Here is a 22434-nt window from a genome sequence, read left to right as displayed (position 1 = left end):
GTGGACATCCTTGTCTTCTTCCTGATCTTAGAGGAAATGCTTTCAGTTTTTCACCATTGAGTATGATGCTTATTTGTCATATATGACCTTTATTATATTGAGATAGGTTCCCTCTATGCCCACTTTCTGGAGAGTTTTTATCATAAATGGGTGTTGAATTTTGTCAAAAGCTTTTTCTACATCTATTGAGATGATCATACGGTTTTTATTCCTTAATTTGTTAATGTGGTATATCACATTGATTGATTTGCATATATTGAAGAATCCTTGCATCCCTGGGATAAATCCCACTTGATCATGGTGTATGATCCTTTTAATGTGCTTTTTGCTAGTATTTTGTTCAGGATTTTTGCATCTATGTTCATCAGTGATATTGTTCTATAATTTTCTTTTTTTGTGATTTCTTTTTCTGGTTTTGGTATCAGAGTGATGGTGGCTTTGTAGAATGGATTTGGGAGTGTTTCTCCATCTGCAGTTTTTCGGAAGAGTTTGAGAAGGATCGATGTTAGGTCTTCTCTAAAAGTTTGATAGAATTTGCCTGTGAAGCCATCTGGTCCTGGACTTTTGTTTGTTGGAAGATTTTTAATTATGGTTTCAATTTCATTCATTCCTTGTGATAGGTCTGCTTATATTTTCTAATTCTTCCTGCTTCAGTCTTAGGAAATTATACCTTTCTAAGCATTTGTCCATTTATTCGTGGTTGTCCATTTTATAGGTTGCCTTCACTTTTCCTAACTTATGTTGACTTTTTAGCAGCTGTCTTATAGCTGGTGCTTAACGTATACTGCATCAATATGAAGCCACATGGTGGAAAAAAATATAAACTGTAGATAGCTTTCAAGTCTTGCTTCTGCCTCTTGCTTTCATTGTAGTGAACAAGCACACAATCATTCTGAGTCAGAATGGAGGATGCAGATTCCATTTTGAGGAAAGGAGGGATTGCATATTAAAATATGTATTATTGCAGCTGGTATTTCATAGCTTAGCAATAATATTTAGTGTTACTATATGTCACGAACTGTGAAGAATCTAAGAATTTATCAAAGTTTCATGATTTCCATAGTTTCGTAGATGTTGGTAAAGACAAAAGACCATGGGGTCAGAAACAAAGAATGGTTTATTACAGCACTAGTCATAGCTAGAGTAAATATTTTCATAGATTACTGATCTCAGGTTCCCACAGGGCAATGTGAAGAGGGCTGGGTTTAATACCTACACACATAGTGCTTTGTATTACTGGAAGGAAATCCTGAATTTAGGGAACCCAATCGTTTTTCAGAATTAGTAAGACTATTTGACCTTTGCTCCAGTTTATCATACTGGACAGTAAACAAATCCATTTGCTTAAGAGGTAGACACTACCTCTACCAAGAGTGTTCACTATATAAATATCTTTGAAAAAATAGTTTGGAACAAAGGTGCTTCATTAGTACTTGTATCTTAGAGTACTTAGTTTCGCACTCTCTTACTTGAAAGTCTTTAGTTGTTTCCTACTTCCTTGAAAGAAACTCTAACCCCCTATCTTGTTCTAGAAGATCCTAAATGATCAGGCCCCGGCATATCTTCTGACCTTATCTAACACCACCATACTGGCCTCTTTCTTTTCTCTCCAACCCACCAACAGCCTTTGCATTTGTTTTTTCCCAGATCATTATCTGGGTAGGTCCTTGACTTTGAGCTTGAATCAAATCAGAAAGGGAGGCCTTATCTGACCACCTAATGTAAGTTAACTGTCCAGGCATTCTATCACATCATTCTTTTAATTTTTTTTTTGTAGTACTATATTTATTAAAGATTTTAATTGTTTATCATCTGTCTTTGCCTCCTGTCCCACCCTATCACACAGAATGTAAACTTGTTTTAGAACTATATCTCTATTTCCCAAGTCTTTAGGTTAGTACCATTTACTATTCAGTCTCTCAGTAAATGTTTATTGCATGGATGGATGAATGGATGAGTTTAATATTCCCTTTATTCTGTGCTTTTTATTCCTCCTTTTTTCTTTGCAATTTTCCTTTTATTGTTTTGATCAATAATACTTTATTTTGTTTTTTTATTTTATTTCTAAAGAAAAACTTGCATTATCCCTAGGGTAAAGAAAAAAGAAGAATATTATAGTAAAGAAGAAATTAAAGCCTCCCCCCAAAATAACATGCCACCTACTTGCTAAAGTTTAATTATATACTTTTCTACTTAATTATATTAGTGATAAACTAGCAATTAGATAACCTGTTTGGATTCATTGGTTCTGAGAATATGGTCTCCACAGGAGAGTGTAATATTATGCCATGCTGTTTGTTGGCACTTTGAAAAATCTGTGATTACCTGCTAATTCCCACAAATGCCACATGAGTGGCATTTCTTGATTTGCATAAAAATTTAAAAAATAAGAAAGTAACTAATCACATATCTATTGAGATCTTCTTATGGTTCACATGTCATTATTGGTTTTGATGAACAGTCAGAGGGCCTGACTTTGAAATGCTAAATATTTCTTTAGTCATCCTTATGACACTTCTCTCTGTATGAAAGAAATTGTTAAATAATGGTTTGTAATATAAGGTAGCCATTACAAAATTTCAGCTCTTTTCTATCATTTCTTCCGTGATTATTTTTCTCGTACTCAGTAGTTTAATTAGCAGAGGAGGTACGGGAGACTAATACATATTCTAGACACTCTTTTGGAAGTATGTATAGGAAAACGGTTTTGATTTGTAAATTAAATGCTCTTTTATCTTTAGTTTCTGTCTTCCTTCTCTTAGTTGATTTCACTAACATGCAGATGTTTTAAACATAACAGTTGTATTTTTACATACATAACAAATTTAACAAAGGTTCATGTGCTAATATTTTAAAAGATTGTGTTACTAATATAAGAAGTAGCCATTACTTAAAGGACATTTAATCACAATTTTACAGATTAATAATTTTCCATTTTCTTTGTGGAATCCCTGTGGTTAATATTGATCATTTTCCAAAATTTGTTTGTAATAGCAAGCAATGAAGGACAATTTCAAAAAAAGAGAAGCAGAGGAAAAAGAAAAACGTGCCAGGATAGCCAAAGAATTGGCAGAGAAGGAAAGACTTGAACGCCAACGAAAGAAAAAGCGCCTATTAGAAATGAAGACTGGTGAGTACTATCAAATTTGCTATTTATACTGTGTACACCAAGATTAATATGGTTTACTTTATCAGCAGTTTAATATACTTCTGTGAAAAAGGAAGACAAGATCGCTTATTTGTATAGTTAAACAGTAGAGCAATTCTTTCTTTTATGGGCTTTCCCCACTTTAGTTTACTAACAAGTAGTGTTTTAATTCTGATATTGGTCATAGGTGATTTTGGTCCTCTGGTGTACTGTTGTAGTTCCATTATATTAGCAGTTCTTTGGCAACTACTTAAATAACCAGTTCTTTGGCTACTACTTAAATAACCAATCTGCAAGAATTTATGTCAGTGAATAAATTAACTATAGGAAACTGTGGGAAATTCTCTGGGACAAGTAACCTGTTTTCTTTAACAAAATACTCTTAAGGAAGGGGAAAATATGATGGAGGGGAAACTTACTGATTAAAAGAGACTTAAAGAGACATATCGACTAATTGTAATAAATGAAACTTATATATACTCTGATCCAAACAAATGTAGAAAAAAGTAGTCTGAAAAATTTCAATACTTTATTTTTTCTTGTAGACATGACAACATTGTTGTGAATATGTTTTAAAGTCTCTTTTAGAGACTCGTACTGAAAGTTTATAGATGAAAAGATATTATATCTGGGATTTCAGTCAAATAGCCTAGCATGACTGGAAAGTAGGCAGGTGTATAGATGACACAAGATTGGCTGTAAATATTACGTGGTAAAGTTGGGTGATGGGTACTTAGAGGGTTGGATGTGTTCACTATACCATTTTCTCTACCTTTGTATTTTGAAATTTTCTGTGTTTTTTTTTTTAATTATTTTGTTTATTTATTTTTGGCTGCGTTGGGTCTTTGTTGCTGCGCACAGGCTTTCTCTAGTTGCTGCGAGTGGGGGCTATTCTTCGTTGCAGTGCGGTGGCTTCTCTTGTTGTGGAGCATGGGCTCTAGGCACGCGGGCTTCAGTAGTTGTGGTACATGAGCTCAGTAGTTGTGGCTCACGGGCTCTAGAGTGCAGGCTGAGTAGTTGTGGCGCACTGGCTTAGTTGCTGTGTGGCATGTGGGATCTTCCTGGACCAGGGATTGAACCTGTGTCCCCTGCATTGGCAGGTGGATTCTTATCCACTGCGCCACCAGGGCAATCCCTGAAATTTTCTTTATTAAAACGTTCTTGGGGGCTTCTCTGGTGGTGCAGTGGTTGGGAGTCCTACTGCTGATGCAGGGCACACGGGTTCGTGCCCTGGTCTGGGAGGATCCCACATGCCGCAGAGCGGCTGGGCCCGTGAGCCATGGCTGCTGAGCCTATGCGTCCGGAGCCTGTGCTCCACAACGGGAGAGGCCACAACAGTGAGAGGCCCGCATACAGCAAAAAAAAAAAAGTTCTTGGAAAAAATTTAAAAGAAAACGTAGGAAAACTACTGTTTTACAGAGACGTATATGTATATTTTCTAAAGCTAAAAGTTACCACTAAGTTAGAAGCAAAAGAATTAAGTAAATTGTAGTTATATTTTTACCCTCTCAAAATTCTGTCTCTTCCACCTCCAAGCCACTAAGGATTGCAGAAAACTTTAATTAAAATCCATCAGCTTCACTGCTCAATTACCATAGTTTACAACTCAGGGCTGCAAATTCACCTAAGGTTTCCCTGGGGTAAACCGAGATGCCTTTTTTGCCTTCTTTACTTTCACTTTTACAGGCATATTTTATCCTTAATAAAGCAAGCTGAGTATCTTAATGTATTGTACATGTTTCTTCTAGGGGAAAAAATTATCCAAGCACAATTTCTTGTTCACAGGAGTACATTTGAAATTCAGGAAGTGTTCTCAGAGGTATCTTAAAGTGTTAACAAAATGGAGATCAGGAAAACTTAGCACTGATTTTTAAAAGAAACTTCTGGACACCTTTTTAAAATAATGTATTACTGCCTAATTTACCAGACATTCTGATATTTGAACATTAGCTCATTTTGTGTTGGTTAACAAGTCATCTAGATGAGTTACTTGATGGCAGACTGGCTGTGTACTGTTTGTGGGTTTTACCTAGGGGTCTGTCACACAGAGCCTTTTTAGCAATCAGTCTGGAAAGTTGAAACCTGATAGGAAGCAAAAATTTTAATGAAACCTCACATCCAATGTAATCTTAATAATGTTTTCATTTAAATTTCTATTTCTCCTGAAGGAAGTTTTCATTTTTAAAAATAATTAAGTTTATTTTATTTTCCAATTTGAAAATAATATTTTCATGTTATAGAAAATCACCTAAAAAGTATTGGATCAAAGACCATTATCCATAATCCAAAGAATCACTGTTAATATTTTGACACATTTTTCCTTCAGTTTTAAAAGCTTGTACCTTTTAACAACGTGAGTTTAGTGTCTCACATTACCTTGCTGAACTTCCTGAATGTTTCATGTTTTACATAACTTGTGATTTTTAATTTGTAATTTGTAATATCTATGTCGTTGCCTCCACTGGATATACCATGTTGCATTAGTCAATGTGAGGTCATAGAACAATAGTTTTTTCCAACTTTTCAGTGTGATATTTATTTATTTATAACTAATTGAAAATATTTGTAATTATTAGAATATGGAATAGAAAAGGGTAAATATTTTTAAGACTTTTGGTGCATGTTACCAAATTGATTTCCAGAAGTATTATTCTAATTTCACCAACTTTTAACATTTAGTTAGTTTATGAATGTGTCTTAGTTGAGTATTCTCATTTTTTAAGGTTTTTGTTAATTTAATAGATTAAAAAGTTGTATTTTATTATCTTCAGTTGCATTTCTTTGAATATTACTGAATCTGGACATTTTTTCAGTGTTTATGGTGCATTTGTATATCCTCCTTGGTGAATTGTGTTGTCTTAGTCTTTTTCCTAATTGATTTATGTGTTAGTTTATTATGCATCAATATTTACCTTTTAAATAGATTTTCTCAATTTCGCTTTTTATTTTTATATCTCGACATGTGTTTCTTTTTATGTAATGTTTTATTATAATCGTTGTTTTTGTGATTTTTTTCTATCATCTTTAGGTTTAGAAAATCATCCCTTCAGCAATTTCATATTCTGCTTCAATCTTTTTTTAGTTTAAGTTATTCATAATACTATTCTCCATTTATTTGTAATTCTTTCTTAATCATTCATATATTTGATGTACAATTTTTAATTTACCAGGGTCTGTTTCTGAATTCTATCAAAACTGTTCTAAAATTTGACGATCAATTATGGCTAATAGCTGGTTTATTTTGTTTTCAGATGGGTAATTTTATGTTGAGGTTGTTACTTTTCTATTCTTAATTATTAAAATAAATTTGAATATTTTTGATTTTTCAAATAAATTTAAGGAAAGTTTTCTATTACATCTTTTGTAAATTGGAGCTCATCTTATTCGACCTATTGGATTATTTTATGAGATTTTTCTATACTATCTCTTCCCAAACATGGTCTGGAAATTATCGTAGATGGGTTTCAAATAAATGTAAGGCTCTCACTCGATGGGAGCTCCCAAAGCCTTTATATGCAGAGGTCCATATGTACCATACATTTTGACATTTTCCGGGAGAGTATTCTTCAAAGGATAGTCTGGCTAACATTGATTTATATAAACAATATTAAATAAATACTTTAATACTATATATTATGTGAATATTTTAATAGATTTAATCAATCATTTGATAAAAGATCATACAGCATTTGATGCAATAGAAAGCTATGATGCAGTTCTTTTGAAAATTTTGGAAATCAACTTTGAATTATTTTCCTGTACTGTAGAATTTTAAAGAATTTAGGGCTATATCCCAAATTTCGTAGCACCTAAATATATAATTTTCTCACCGAAGTAAAAGACCTCTTCTAAAATCCCAGTAAATGATGATTATTCTGAATGGTCTTTAATTTTCCTTTAACCATAACATGATTATTAGCATAGAAAAACAAAATATTCAGTCTCAGTATTAATGTAGTGGTTACAGCCAAGTAAGTCATATAAGAATCAAATATATTATTACTATTTGTTGATACCTTTTTTCATATTTAAAAATAGTACTGTTTTAAAAATAGTACAAATATGAAGTCACCTTTTTCTTTCCATATTAGATGTAGAACATGCTTTTCGTCAATACATTGTATTATTATGAAAAATATAATTGCAGTGGTCTTCCATTATTATTTTATTGGTATAGAAAAAATTAATAGCTAGGCCACTTTTGTTTCTTTTATTCATCAACAGTTTTTTTTTCCTATGTGCTGTGATTACAGTGGTAAATAAGGATAAATAAGGTTTCTGCTGTGATGAAGTTTATAATTATAATGAGTGAATCAGACAACCACATATGTAAGATAATTTCAGATTATAAAAAGTTATGAGAAGTAAAGTAAGACAGGATAATGAGATGAAAATAGAGACTGGCTGTGTTGGTGTGTGCTGGAGATGAAATTTGGTCTTCAGAACTAAAGAGAATATTAATGTATATCAAACTTATTCATTTAAAATATTGGTTTTAAAACTCCTTATAAACTGATAGGATAACCGGTCTCCTGTATATTTACTATGCTATATATGCTAATAGTAGGCATTTTTTAAACATCTTATTGTGAGCATCAGCTAAAACTTTATATTATTTTTCTTTCTGGGTGTTATATTTTCATACAGAATATGGTATTGCTCTAATCTTTGTAGAAGTTGTTGCCCTGGCTTTCCTTTTTTCAAAAGAATGTAGAAGGGCAAATTGTTCAATTTATAGTAGTGTTTTGCCACCTCTCTGGACCAGGAACTTCTTGGTTTTTCTTATTTCTGTATGTAGAACACATACCCCTGAATGATAGAGAGGGAGAAAAATCTTCACATAACCCTACCCTAAACCCACAGGAAGCTTCCTTCCATATATTTTCATGACTTTAGTATTTTCACCATGCAAATAAGAACTGTGTTTTTTCACAGATGTACAAATTCTTGTACCATCACCCGAGGCAGTAGAGTAAATTCAATCCCTGCTTTTCTTATCCATCATAAATTACTACTTGCCCTTGGCAAGACAGCGAGCAACTATTTTCAAGTTTACTATTTATTATCACTATCATTTCAGAATGTTATTTTTGTTAGTAGAATGAAAATAAACATGGGATGGTGGGCTGTTTCCCTAAGAAGAAAAATGAAGCATTAAAAATCCTTTTGAGCAGCAAAACTAAGAAGCACAGCATCTTGTATTATGTAATAGCATTAAAAGGTCATTTGTCTCATTTTTGTTTTTTTTAAAAATGATGAGCCTGGAGGTCTCTTAAATATTCACATATGCAGTTGTGGTTATTTCTGTTGAATGATTTGGTATTACATTAAACAAACTAGCAAATTAACTACATTTTCATGATGTCCTTGTTTAATTGGTTGAATTTTGAATACATTCTCTGAGGTTGATGTTTAAATTTGAATTATTTTTATTTAGAAGATACTGAAAGTATTAAACATCTGATGTAGAAATTAAAGTGTAGACAGTGAAATTTATTTAAAGTGTGTAGCTGTCCTTATGTGTGATCATTTCTAGTAAGACAAATAGTGATTTTATGTGATTATGTACAACTTTTTCAAAGCTGCACTTCTGTTTCTTAATCATGGAAATGAATAGGGTGTTTGATAATAGAATTCAAATATTATGCTTTAAGACTTCCTGAGTATGTAAGTTGATTCACTTAATTTTTAAATAGCACATCAGAATGGTCTTGAAATGGACCCATTGTTGTATAATTATGTTTTGTGAAGGAAGTAAATAAGAGCTTATTTAATGGAGCAATAAAAACTGTATGAGCAGCTTCTATATTTTAGTCTTTAGGTTACAATTTGTTTATTATTTATTAGACTTAAATGTCTCATTTGGTACAACTTCAGTCTATTAAATAAAGAGATAATTAGCTTTTAGAAATCTGTTGTTTACCTACATGGCCAAAACTGCTCCTTTATTTTCCATTCTGCAATTTAGAATAACTAAGCAATTAGGCCTCCATTTTAGAGGAAGTACATATTACAGAAATACTACTTGGGAATGTCTCTGCCAGTCTCAAAGTTATGCAATTAATGTGTGTACTTGCTTTCAAAGGCTTGACAATTACCGTGTCCTCTACATATATCGTAAAACTTAGATTATTTTCCATAATTGCATACATTCTAGTTTTATAGAGTAGTGCTTTCAGTTTTTTAGCATCTTTTGGCCATTTATGCATATCAAACAGTTTTAATTATTTCTCTACTTAGAAGAATAAATAAATTAGATTGCATTGGCATTGATTATTTCTCTTTTCCTACCTTCATCTTTTAAGGAATAATAATAATAATAAAAGCAACAACACCCACTACTACTGCTGTCATTACCACTACCACCACCATTTTATGTATCACATATTTGCCAGGCTCTGTATGTGTTCATTATTGCATGTAATAGTTGCAGTGATCTTAGAAGACTATTTTTATCAAAGAGTCAGTTAATTCCTTTTGTACATGGTCACAGTTTTAGCAAGAAGTGAAGCCAAGACTCATGTTTTCTGACCAGAGGTCATGTTTTTATTTTTAGTTCTTTAAATTTTTTTAATTGAACTATGGTTGATTTACAATATTGTGTTATTTCAGGTGTACAGCTTTAGATTCTTTTTCATGATAGGTTAATACAAGATATTGAATATAGTTCCCTGTGCTATACAGTAAATCCTTATTATTTATCTATTTTATATATAGTGGTGTGTAGCTGTTAGTTCCATAATGCTAATTTATCCCTCCCCCTTCTCCTTTCCCCTATGGTAATGATAAGTTTGTTTTCTATGTCTGTGAGTTTGTTTCTGTTTTGTAAATAAGTTGATTTATATTATTTTTTTAGATTTCATCTCTAAGTGATATACTTTTCTCTCTCCATCTGACTTACTTCACTTAATGTGATAGTCCCAGAAGTCGTATTTTTAACTATTGTGCTGTTATTCCTTTACCACTGATGACTTAACCATAATGCAGAAAATAGGGACCAAAACAATTTTGGTAATCGGTGACTGGCACTAGACTATACCTATGTATTGTATACGTTTGTTGAGAATTGTCTTCCCTTAAAACCTGTGAGAGGGACAACTATCTCTTTAGTGCCATATCAATGGTTTTAAACTAGATAGCCTCTTCCTCTGTCTTGGGAAGTTTTGAGAGAATTGCCAAATTAGGAATGCTTCCCAAATGCTTCAGATTCTACTTTGATTCTTCTGCTTATCCAAAGATTTGTATATCCCAATGCCTAGAACTAGCACCTCCCTGCCCCACTTTTTCTTTTTAATTTTTTTATTGAAGTATACATGATTTACAAGAGGTTTAATTTTTTTAATTTTTATTTTATATTGGAGTATAGTTGATTTATAATGTTGTGTTAGTTTCAGGTATACAACAAGGTGATTCAGTTATACATATACATATATCCATTATTTTTCAGATTCTTTTCCCATATAGCTTATTACAGAATATTGACTAGAGCTCCCTGTGCCATACAGTAGGTCCTTGTTGATTATCTATTTTATATACGGTAGTGTGTATATATAATCCCAAACTCCTAATTTATCCCTCCCCCCACCCCACATTTCCCCTTTGTAACCATAGCTTGTTTTTGAAGTCTGTGAGTCTGTTTCAATTTTGTAAATAAGTTCATTTGTATCTTTTTCTTTTTGAATTTTATTTTATTTTTTTACATAGTAGGTTCTTATTAGTTATCTATTTTATACATATTAGTGTATATATGTCAATCCCAATCTCCCAATTTATCCCCCCACCCTCACCCCACTTTCCCCCCTTTGCATCCATACATTTGTTCTCTACATCTTTGGCTCTATTTCTGCCTTGCAAACTGGTTCATCTGTACCATTTTTCTAGATTCCACATACATGCATTAATATATTTGTTTTTCTCTTTCTGAGTTACTTCACTCTGTATGACAGTCTCTAGGTCCATCCACGTCTCTGCAAATGACCCAATTTCGTTCCTTTTTATGGCTGAGTAATATTCCATTGTATATATATACCACATCTTCTTTATCCATTCATCTGTCAGTGGGCATTTAGGTTGCTTCCATGACCTGGCTATTGTAAATAGTGCTGCAGTGAACATTGGGGCACGTGTGTCTTTTTGAATTATGGTTTTCTCTGGGTATATGCCCAGTAGTGGGATTGCTGGGTCATATGGTAATTCTATTTTTAGCTTTTTAAAGAACCTCCATACTGTTCTCCGTAGTGGCTGTATCAATTTACATTCCCACTAACAGTGAAAGAGGGTTCCCTTTTCTCCAGACCCTCTCCAGCATTTGTTGTTTGTAGATTTTCTGATGATGCCCATTCTGACCAGTGTGAGGTGATACCTCATTGTAGTTTTGATTTGCATTTCTCTAATAATTAGTGACGTTGAGCATCTTTTCATACGCCTCTTAGCCATCTGTATGTCTTCTTTGGAGAAATATCTATTTAGGTCTTCTGCCCCACCCTGCCCCTCTTGAAGGAAGGATTTTTCAATAGTCTAAATAGTTCTGGGCCCAGAGCTCAACAGCTCTGAAAGGGGTGAAACTGTCTTCAGTATTTTCACTGTTTGACCCAGGTTAGAAGTTAAGGACCCAGGGAACTTGCAGTATAGTATTTTTGAAAGGGCACAAACACCTTAGTGTGCTTTACTGGAGCACAAATGCCCTGAGACACCCCGTCTCCACCCCCCATCTCTACCATGTGACATTTTCTTTTTCTGATGGTATTAAGAGACTGAGACCCCATGAATAGTATCAAGAGGTGTCTGGTGGGAGACTTTTCCTAGAGAGTCTCACTAATAGTTATACAGGTTTTCATTTGTGTGCAGGAGTCTCTCACTGGAAAACACAGCTTCAATTTGTAGAAACTCATTTAGAGAATAGCTTTTGTGTGCACTCATAGATGGCTTCTCTGTGTAGCTGTGCAAGGCTCACATACCATTTTGTCTCCTTCCAAAATGCCCCAGAGAAGAGAAATTAGGAAAGGAGGCTCTCAGACTTCTCTAGCACAACATATCTTGAAACCTTGATTCTTATTTTTTTTTAATTTGAGCTATGTGTGTAGTTCTTTGTTAAACATCATTATGGTACATCCTCACACTGATTGGTTTACTGCTCATTCAATATTTAAAAACCAGGGCTTCCCTGGTGGCGCAGTGGTGGAGGGTCCGCCTGCTGATGCAGGGGACATGGGTTCGTGCCCCAGTCCAGGAAGATCCCACATGCCGCGGAGCGGCTAGGCCCGTGAGCCATGGCTGCTGAGCCTGAGCGTCCGGAGCCTGTGCTCCGCAACGGGAGAGGCCACAGCAGTGAGAGGCCCGCGTACCGCAAAAAATAAATAAATAAATAAATAAAAATCATTTTCATTGCCCTTTTATGAATATTATATAATATTAACTACATGCCAAGTAGAAAATAGACTCCATTTTTTGTTGTTTAGGTTTGTTTTGGAGTGAGAGATTAAATGCCAATCATCGGGGGAAAATCATTTAAATCTTTATTGTATAGCACAGATTTCTTTTACGAATTTTACCAAAGAAATCTTTATATTAACATCACTTATTCATAAATTTTTGTATTACTAAGCCTAGATTCACCCTGTTTATAATCTAGGCAGAAATCATATCAATCAGTAATTTTGATCTTATTACAATATGGAGATGCTATAACTTTGATAACATCAGTTACACTTATTGTACTGTAATTGAGAACTCAATCACAGTAGCATCTTCTTTGTGTATAACATTGAGTACTCCTTAGATAACTGTCTCCCTAATCAATATTTACACAGTGTACACTTTCCAAGCCAGTGGATTGTTGTCACCATGAGCCCTTCCAAGTCAGATTGCCAGTTCTGAGTGGAATTATTATTTGTATTTGATGGGAAGTTGTTCTCTTCAATTTCAGAGATAGACATTGAATGTTGTCTTATTTCAGGCATAATCACAAATCTCTTTGTCTTTTAACAGACTTATCTTGTTTCTGTAATCTAATGTATTCCCTTTAAACATTTTTTAAACCTCTGTTTTTAGCATTTACCCTGAGAAACAGAGGCCTCCATAAACCTCCAATTGTTTTAGATCCATAGAAGATAGACTTTTGAACCTGGTTGTTACCTTAATAGAGTCCAACCCAACACTTTACACTATATATATACACACAAACATATATATATGCACATATGTATGTACATACATATGTATACATGTATATGTATGTATATGTGTGTGCATATACATACGTGTGTGTGTATATATATACACACACACGTACCAGGGATGGTATAAATTTTACCTTTTTTCCAATTGTTATATATGTGTGTGTGTGTGTGTGTGTGTGTGTGTGTGTGTGTGTATGCTAGTCAAAAAAACTATAGCAAACAATCAGACAAAATTGCAACCAGAACAGAATTTCTTAGGTCCTTCAATCAGTTAAATATGTCTACATCCCCTTTTATAATTCAAAAATGCAGGATGCTCTGAAAACCAAAATTTTTAAAGTAACTTTAGTGTCCAAACTGATTTGATGCCAAATCTGACCTGAACTGATAAGAGGTTCCATCAAATGTGAATATTCATGCTGCAGAAATAATAAAATTTTTAATTAGAGGATGCTGATCTAAGTTGCTCTGGGTGTATTATGATTTTATGGCATATACAGCTTTTTGACCTTTCTGCAGTCTGAAAAACTTCAATTCTGAAATATCTGACTAAAGAGGTTACAGATAAGAGACCATGAACTTGAAATTCTCAGTGACTGTCCTCTGTCTCTGTTGAACTGGTTATACTATCCAGTGTACCTCTGGCATAGTTATTCCTACTTCTCTGAATTTATTTCTGATGTTCTCTCTCCCATAAATACCTTTCCTCTAATTCTTAACTGACTGAATCTAACAAAATGTGATTTAACAATTCTTGCATTCTCCAAAAAGTCTTCTCGTAATATTTGCTCTTGATAATAGTCTATTTTTTATAAACCATTATAGTCTTGCCATATAAATTATGTGTAGAATATTTGGTTATCCTCATTTTATTTGCTTTAGTCCTGTGCTTCTAATAGTTTGTGCATTTTTCAAGAATATGGCCTTATGCGTTCTTCTCGTAGGACCTAGCACACTGTGTGCACATAGTAAATACCATGGAAGGCAGTCAGAAGATTTGCCAAACAAATGATACATATTTAATTGGCTGAAAGACATCTCTTCCATTTTGTGTTCAGTTGAGCATATTGTTATTTATATGTAAAGTAAAAATGTAGATCAAACTACAGCCCTTGAGCCAAATCAGCCTGCACCTCTTTTTATAAGTAAAGTTTTGTTGGAAAGTAGACACACCCATTTCTTTACATATTGTCTGTGGCTGGCTTTTTGCTACAAGTGCAGAGTTGAGTAATTGGGACACAGACCATTTGTCCCATATTTGCTATCTGGTCCTTTACAGAAGAAGTTTGCCAACTCCTAATATAAATAATCTATAGAGACTATTCTTTTGAGTTTTATGACACAGAGTAAAAAAATTGTTCTGTTAACTTTTTTCTTATCTTCCTATAGCCAAAGCATGCATTTGCAAAATGGCTGATCTGTGTTGCAAAGCGAGGATCTAGTAGTTAAATGAGTAAAAATATTGACACAAATCATGGTAATTGTTAGGGAAAACTTAATCTTTCAACACATTTCCAACAGCAGAAAAATTACCTGACTTTTAGATTCTGTTAATTTGAAATGGAAAGTTGTGCACTTGAACTTTTGAAATGCTAACAAGAGCCTGGGCTGTCAATTGTTCCAGTAACCAACCTAGCACAACCATTGTGCTCCTATCCTTTTATCCCAGCTTTTGTCCCCAGTATTTCTGTACTATTGTTTGTATATCTTTTGAGATGAAAATATCAATGTGTCAAAAGGTCATAGGGGGAGCCAGCTTTTTCTTTATTAATAGGCTGTCTCTTTTCTCTTCCTATTTTTGGTCATTTTGACATTAAATCCTTAAAGTTGAAGGAAATCCATTCAGTGGTGTTGAACTTGGTCATGAAGGTTGCTCAAAGTCTGAAGTGATTATCTTGCTGAGTAAAAGAGGAACTCAATAGTATTTGGCTTTTGATGGTAAATAAGTATACCCTAGGGAAGACTGGGAAAATTAAGCAGAGAAATTGAATATTTATGTGTTACTTGAAAGTGGTATAAATAGGCATTAGTGTTTAGATGAAATTAGACATTATTTTGTGATAGGATTTTAAAATATTGTTTCCTAAATAGCTTCCTTCCTCAGGTACCCAATGTTCTTCAGGAAAATTAGAAGCAGCATAATATTAACGAAGTCAACATTGAGGGCAGCCTTAACACAGGAGAGGATGCCCCAAGGCAGGAAGAATTTGACAGACTAGTGTAATACAGAAAACAGATGACTGACTGTTTTTGGAACAAGCAACTCTTGGGAGACATTACTGGCTAGAATAAATTGTGTCACCATAGAACTGTCACCAGTAATTATCATTAATGGGTAAAAGTGACAGTAATTTTAGTAATATAATCCTTTGAATGTTCATTTTTAAACTGTTAGTGGTATTCATGCAGCAACTCTTGCAAAGTGGAAACATTTTTTGTCAAATTAGTGTTGAGTCAGAGGCTCCATCACTGACTTTCAAGAGGGTTGTGTAAAGGAAATACAGCATTAGGAGGCTGGATAGTTTCCCTCCAAAGCCATTCCCACTCTGATTCTTTGACTTGCCATTAGTTCTAAGCTTCTAAATGTGCAACAGTTCCTCTTTTTTAAGTTAACTCAGAATAGCCTTCAAATGTCATAAAGTCAAGAAGATTGGTGAACAAAAGGGACTCTCTGTATTCAAAAGCTAAGAATTAAGAAAAAGAGGGTTTTTCTATTGCACTTCAGATATATTTTATAACTATTGATTGTGTTAGTGCTGAATTGCAGTTATTAGCTCGTTTCCAGTGGATATTCTCAATGCTAATTAGATTATATTTTCTGTTGGTTTCATGAGTGAATAAAAGTACTTTCTTTTCATTTTCTTTGCCCTCCATTATTTATTTTAAATGGAACAATGTTAAGCTCTCAAAAAAACATGGCAACTTTTGATAGTAGTTGCTCACTATTTCTTGTTTGCGTGGAGTATTTTTATTAGATAGATATTAAATCAGTAAGTAAATAAATAGATCTATTAAATGTTTTAATAGACGATTCTACCATTTTGCTGTGCCTCTATCATTATCCTCTGATTTCAGCTTTGGTAGATGAAAATATCATTTATGATCATTGGAAGCACCTTTCATCCTTGCAGAAAGACCCTAATGTTGCTCACCTTCCCTGTAGACTGCAGCCCTTGGAGAGCTTTTCCATGGGATGCTCAAGGAACTTGGTCCAAGGAAACATGGGGTTGGGGTTATACTGTGTCCTAACTGATTTTCCCATTTCACTTTTCTGTGCCCAGCATTGCAGTCTGAGGAAGTGATGTTTCCTAAATCATCTGCTGGGATTGAACATAAAATGGCTTCATGTTATATTTGGAGGCATAGTTGGGAGTTTATGAACTATTTCTTCTCTGCCTGGAAAATTAGAAGAGCCCAAATGACATTAAGCTTTGTTCAGAACTACTGCACTCATGTCATAAGGGAGAGCTTGGGAAGGAGTGTTGTTTTTCCAATCTTTCCTCCTCCCGGGGAGGAAATTCCCATTTTATGTTTGGCACCATCCTATTCCTAAAGCAGTGCACTTTGGTGGAATAGAAATGGAATACCAACTCAGTTGCCATCTATCAACTTTAAAAAGAGAAAGGTAAGAAGAGAAGGGAGAAATATCTGCAACAATGTTTACATTGTTAGAATCTGAGGAACTCTTCAAGGTAGAAAAATTTCCATCTGAGAATTACAGCTTAGCTAAGGGAGGCCTGTGTGTGTGTGCATGCTTTTAGCCTTCTCCAATCTGAGGTCAGTTAATTATGAAAATAAAAATCAAAAAATTTGAGAATTTGTTGTATTCCTCCTAAAAACTTATCAGAGGCCTCTTTGGAGCAAAAGGTTTATCTCATTTCACTAATTAGATATTTATCTTCTATAAAATGTGAAAAAAGAAGAAAATGACATGAAACATTTGCTATAGTTATTTGGAATGATACTTCAATTAATGTTCTAATTTAGCTATAAAAAATCTGCTTCTTTATACATGAAAATCAAACATACTATTATTTCTCAAGAAATCTCACAAAAATAAAATTCTTTCATACAAAATTAGTCATGTTTAAAAAAACAATAAACCTTTCAAAGTGAGTTTCTGTTTCTAATATAGTATCTTTCCCTAGCAGGTATTCAATAAGCACTTCTAAAATATTTATGGAATTCATGGCTGCAGGACAAAAATCCCTCAATTGTACATATTCTATTTGAGCAGACTCACTTAAAGGTAAATTGACCCAATCCTAGGATGAGATATGACATCTGTCATGTTTGTTTTGTTTTGTTGCTTTTATAGTATTGGTAGCAAATAGGTATTTCAGTCAAGAGAACAAATCCATGTGTAATATTTCTATAGATGTAATAGAAATATTACACACAAAGATGTAATATTTCTATAAATACAGTTTAATTTCTGACTCTGAACCACCAGCCTGCCTAATGGTAAACAACTTAGTCAATTCTCTGTCTCTGTGTGTTTTAGCTCAGTAATTCCAGTGTAGAATTCAGTTATTCATGTTTGAAATTCCCTGCCAAGCTCTCTCCCTAAAGGGGACCCGAGGCTTGAAGGTCAGCTTGGGGTACACATCTAAGAATGTGCATTCTTCTTGGTTCTGTTCTGTCTGGGCCCAGAACACCCTCCCTACTTCCACATTTCTCCTGCCTGCTTTTGGTAAAGGTGATGTCTGTTTTGCTCTTGAATGGTGATGCCGGAGATCTGTCAGATTGCTCATAGATACCTACCTCCTTTGCTCCCTGACATTGGTGATTCTCAGGAGTATATCCGCGTTCTTTGGTTGGACTTTCTCTCTAACTTCCTTTCTCCCCAGCCAGTGCCCATAGGGAGTCCCTGTGTTCCTCCCACAGCTCTCAAGTCCTAGGGGGGCTTCTGCAGCCCTCTTGTGCCTAGACTTGTTCCCGGGCCACCTCTCGGGAGCACACGGTGCATCCGCACGATGCTTCCCTGGATCCGCCGCTCTCCCAGATCTGCTCGTTGGACACAAGATGCTTCCACTCTTGGATTCCACTCTCTGTGACTCCATGGGAAATTCTGCCCTTTAGTCCCATATCCTTCTGGAATGAGGAGCAGTGTGCTGGGATCCTATGCTGCATGGACTCTCCTCATTTTTAGTCTCTCTCCCAGCAGATGGGGGCATCTTTTTCATTTATAACCCAAGTATGGGGACTTCCCTGGTAGTCCAGTGGTTAAGACTCCACGCTTCCAATGCAAGGGGTGTGGGTTTGATCCCTGGTCAGGGAACTAAGATCCCGCGTGCCACGTGACCAAAAAAAAAAAAAAACCCAAGTATGTGGTTTGCGTCCTCTCTTATGTGGATAGGCCCTATATTTTAAAGGTCCTTTTGGCTTCCACATTATGGTGGAAGAAGAGAGGTGGGCTGACATCTGAGCAGTAGTGGTCAGACCTCTACTCGTACTTAGAAATCCAGAATCTTGAATTAGGTGGATACCAAGTGAACACAAACTGAAATAAGTCAGGGCTTCCACTGAGCCTTCCAATAAGCCTTGGAATCCACTGGGCTAAATTAAGACACAGAGGCATCAAATTCATATTTGGACAGCAATAAACAGTGTAGCAGGCCTGGAATGATCGTTGAGTAGAGCTGTGGGGAAAGATGAAGCTAAATTGGAAGACTGGGGAGTGTGCCGTTTTGGGTTTCTGCTTCATCCTCCAAGGGCATTGTCTTCTTTTAGACAGATGGATCTCATGGCAAAAAGGCAGATGGATGAGTATATGTAGAGGGAGTAGAAAGACTGAGACCAGTTAGGAATCTGTTGCAATTTTGCAGGAGTTAAATGCCAAAGGCCCAAACTAGAATGTACTGAAAACGGGAAGACAAGATAGATTGGAAAGGCAGTTAGAGGTAGTACCAATAGGCCTGTGTCACTGATTGGGTGTGGGGAGGCAGGGAGAAACTTCCACGACAGGGTGGATTATGCCTATACTAGCTTTAGGACACGTTGAGTTTGCATCTCCAATTTAAAGCCTTTTTATTTGGGGGGTAATTTTACCTGAAAGGGCCTGGCATAGATTATGAAACACAACAACTGCACATAAATGTTAGCTTCTTTCTTAGAGGAAAGAAACAAACTTCTTTGTTAACAAAGACAGTTTAGGTGTTTTAGTAACTACACTAACCAAGAACATTTAAAAACAAATCATGTTAGATCATAAGGATAAGCTGGGGGCACCCTTCCCCTGGAGTCTGACAGAGGCTTGGGATGCCGGTAAAGTAAGACAGAGAATATGTCCCATTCTCCCCTTTGAAGGAAAATGGGTCACTCCTCCTCCTTCCACTTCAGCTGGTATCAGCTCAGATATTCAGTTCCAAGGCTCTGGAATTCTCAGTATTAAAATTTGTTTTCTTGTTTATTTACCTGGCATATGCGATGTTTCAGTATTTTGTGATTTTTTTTTAAAGCATTAGTCACACCTTATCTAGCATAACAAAAGGCATTCCTAAGGTTCCTGTGTGATTTGCTCTTGTGGTTTTAAATTTCTGACCAAAAATTTATAAAAATTGGCAGTGGAGTGCCTTCCTTCATTAACAGAATTATTACTGTAATGGTGAAAAATATCCTTCCTATCAAAATGTTGCCTTCATTTAACAAATATTTATTGAACACATATTATGTCATGGCACTATAAAATGAGCAAACATCCCTGCCACTTGAGGGCTTGTATCCTGGTGGAGAAGACAGTGTTTAAGATAAATATACTATAGTGTTAGAAATCAGTAAGTTCTGAGGAGAATAAAATAGAGCAGGGTCGTGGGGACTGGAAGCGTGGGAAGGAGTAACATTTTATATAGGGTAGTTTTTTTAATTTGCCCCAGTTCACCATGTTGTGGATAGTGCTGTTATCCCCTTGGACTATGAGCAGCCTGGTACAGTGCTGAGTGGCCCAGCCTAGTGGTCAGCGTGACCAGGTTTGCAGACCAGGTAGCTTCCCAGAACAAAAGTCTTCTCATCCATAAAATAAGGTTCCTTTGGCCTCTGAAATCTCATTTATATTCTGCAAATTAATTTTTAAGTAAAAAAACGAGCCTTGTTAGAGCCCAGGCAATCAAACTTTGTTTAGTTCTCCACTCACTCATTCTACAACACTGTCCTCTATTAAAATACAAACTCTATTATGGTAAGACTCTTTCCATTTGGCAGTAAATAGGAGTCTTCTCTCCATGTACAGTGTATTGTTTTTGTTTTTGTTTTGCTTCCCATTCGGTTATAGGAAAAATGTATTTGAAAGTTACCCTGTTTCGAATGTTTTCTCCACATTTTTGATCAGTAAAAGAGAGACCTGAGTTTAGAAAAAGTTACTGATATGGGGAACTTAGGCAAATATGTATATATGCAGATATGTATGTATGTATGTATATGGGCAAATCTTTTCAGTAATGAATTGTCTCATGTCAATTACTAGTTTGCTTCTATGCTATCTTAATTTTCTGAATGGAACGTGGTTAGTATGTATGTAGAACAGAAATGAAAATGCCATTTATTATAGAACCGGTTGACCTTTTTACAGATTGACAACTTCTCATCTTCCCTGACATATACTCAATCAGCACTTCAGTCTATTAAGAGCAGAACTCATTAACATGCATAAACTAGCAGCCTGATCTAGTTATAATGCATCTTTAATGTGTGACTTATACAGCGTAGTGTAGGTCCTCAGTCTTGTAATAAAACGTAGAGTAGCCTCCAGTGATCAACAAGGTTCCGAGATCAATTTAACCTGGGTAAAACCTTTATCCATAAAAACTGTCATTAGGAATGACTAACATTTCACTAATTAGCTCACCATTTACAACCCATAAGCTTCTCACAGATGGTGAATGTTTATAAACACCCACAGATGTGTGCACAGCTGACTCCCAGTTATCCACAGGAGTAGGGGACATAGATAATTTAGATTCGCTTACAATGCAAACCCCTCATTTTAGCTAGTTTCAAGCTCCTTTCTCTTTGGACTTTTTACCACAGCTGTTAATGAAGTAGCAAATTAACTAATCTTATTTCAGCTTCTCCTCTTACTGATGCATATACCCCCTGGTGAAAGCACTAATATGTACAAATGTGATCACAAGATGGCTGGCAAGAGGATGAAAATGGGAAGTTCACGCTTAGATGAATATATGGAGCATGGAAAATCATCATATACGTTTGTAGCTGTGTGTCTAGTAAGAGGTTTCAAGTTGTGAAAGCACAGCAAGGCTCCCATTTCAACAATGTTATACCTAAACTCCCAGAAATAGAAGAGAATATCTTCTTAAATTTGAGAAAAAGGAAAGGACACCATTTCCCTTTCCCATCAGGCAGTCTAATCCTGTGTTAATTGTTTCTTTTCCAATAACTCTGTAATTTGGTCTCAAGTTTTCATTGTAACTTAAGCCTCTTTACTGTCTGGTGCTGAATTAAGATGAGGAGATGTAAATATGATAAGTTGAGTACCATGAAGTTATTTATTTCCCTTATTTTCTTCAGTCTAAAGAGTCTTAGATCTTGCTCTTCTCTTGTAGATTCTTAATCTGAAACTTTTCTTCATTCTCCTTTGTGCACTGGGCTGTATTTTACTTGTCCAAGCAGTTTAAAGGCATTGTTTGATTGAGCACACCCAGAGTCAGGAGTCATGTGGAGATAACTGAGGTCCACAGACCATTTACAGCAGTGCTCCCCAACCTTTCTGGCACCAGGGACCAGTTTCATGGAAGACAGTTTTTCCACGGAAGGGGGGTGAGGGGATGGTTTCAGGATGATTCAGGTGTATTACATTTATTGTGCACTTTATTTCTATTATTATTACATTGTAATATATAATGAAATAGTTATACAACTCACCATAATGCAGAGTCAGTGGGAGCCCTGAGCTTGTTTTCCTGTAACTAGATGGTCCCATCTGGAGGTGATGGGAGAGAGTGACACCCGAAGTCTGTTGCTTATGTCTAGTCTACTCCATAAGATGCAGCTTAATTGTCACTTGCCACTCACTGATAGGGTTTTGATATGAGTCTGCAGCTCTAAGGAGAGAGGAGAGGGTTGCCACTCACTGATAGGGTTTTGATATGA

General features: G+C 35.3%; 1 protein-coding gene across 4 annotated transcripts in view; it reads left to right on the top strand.

Moving 5' to 3' along the window:
- DIAPH3 (diaphanous related formin 3) overlaps positions 1 to 22434 on the top strand; it is a gene marked incomplete at both ends in the record, with an annotated part of 563043 nt that overhangs the window by 384942 nt on the left and 155667 nt on the right. For all 4 annotated transcript variants that reach the window (XM_082859704.1, XM_082859703.1, XM_082859702.1 and 1 more), the window contains one exon: positions 2995 to 3130. In XM_082859704.1, coding sequence (XP_082715830.1) covers positions 2995 to 3130 — 136 coding nt within the window. The remainder of the gene's footprint in view (positions 1 to 2994; positions 3131 to 22434) is intronic.

The sequence above is a fragment of the Leucopleurus acutus genome, assembly GCF_964270905.1.
Source record: "Leucopleurus acutus genome assembly, chromosome: 18".
Classification (NCBI taxonomy): Eukaryota; Metazoa; Chordata; class Mammalia; order Artiodactyla; family Delphinidae; genus Leucopleurus; species Leucopleurus acutus.
This window is presented reverse-complemented; position numbering and strand designations above follow the sequence as displayed.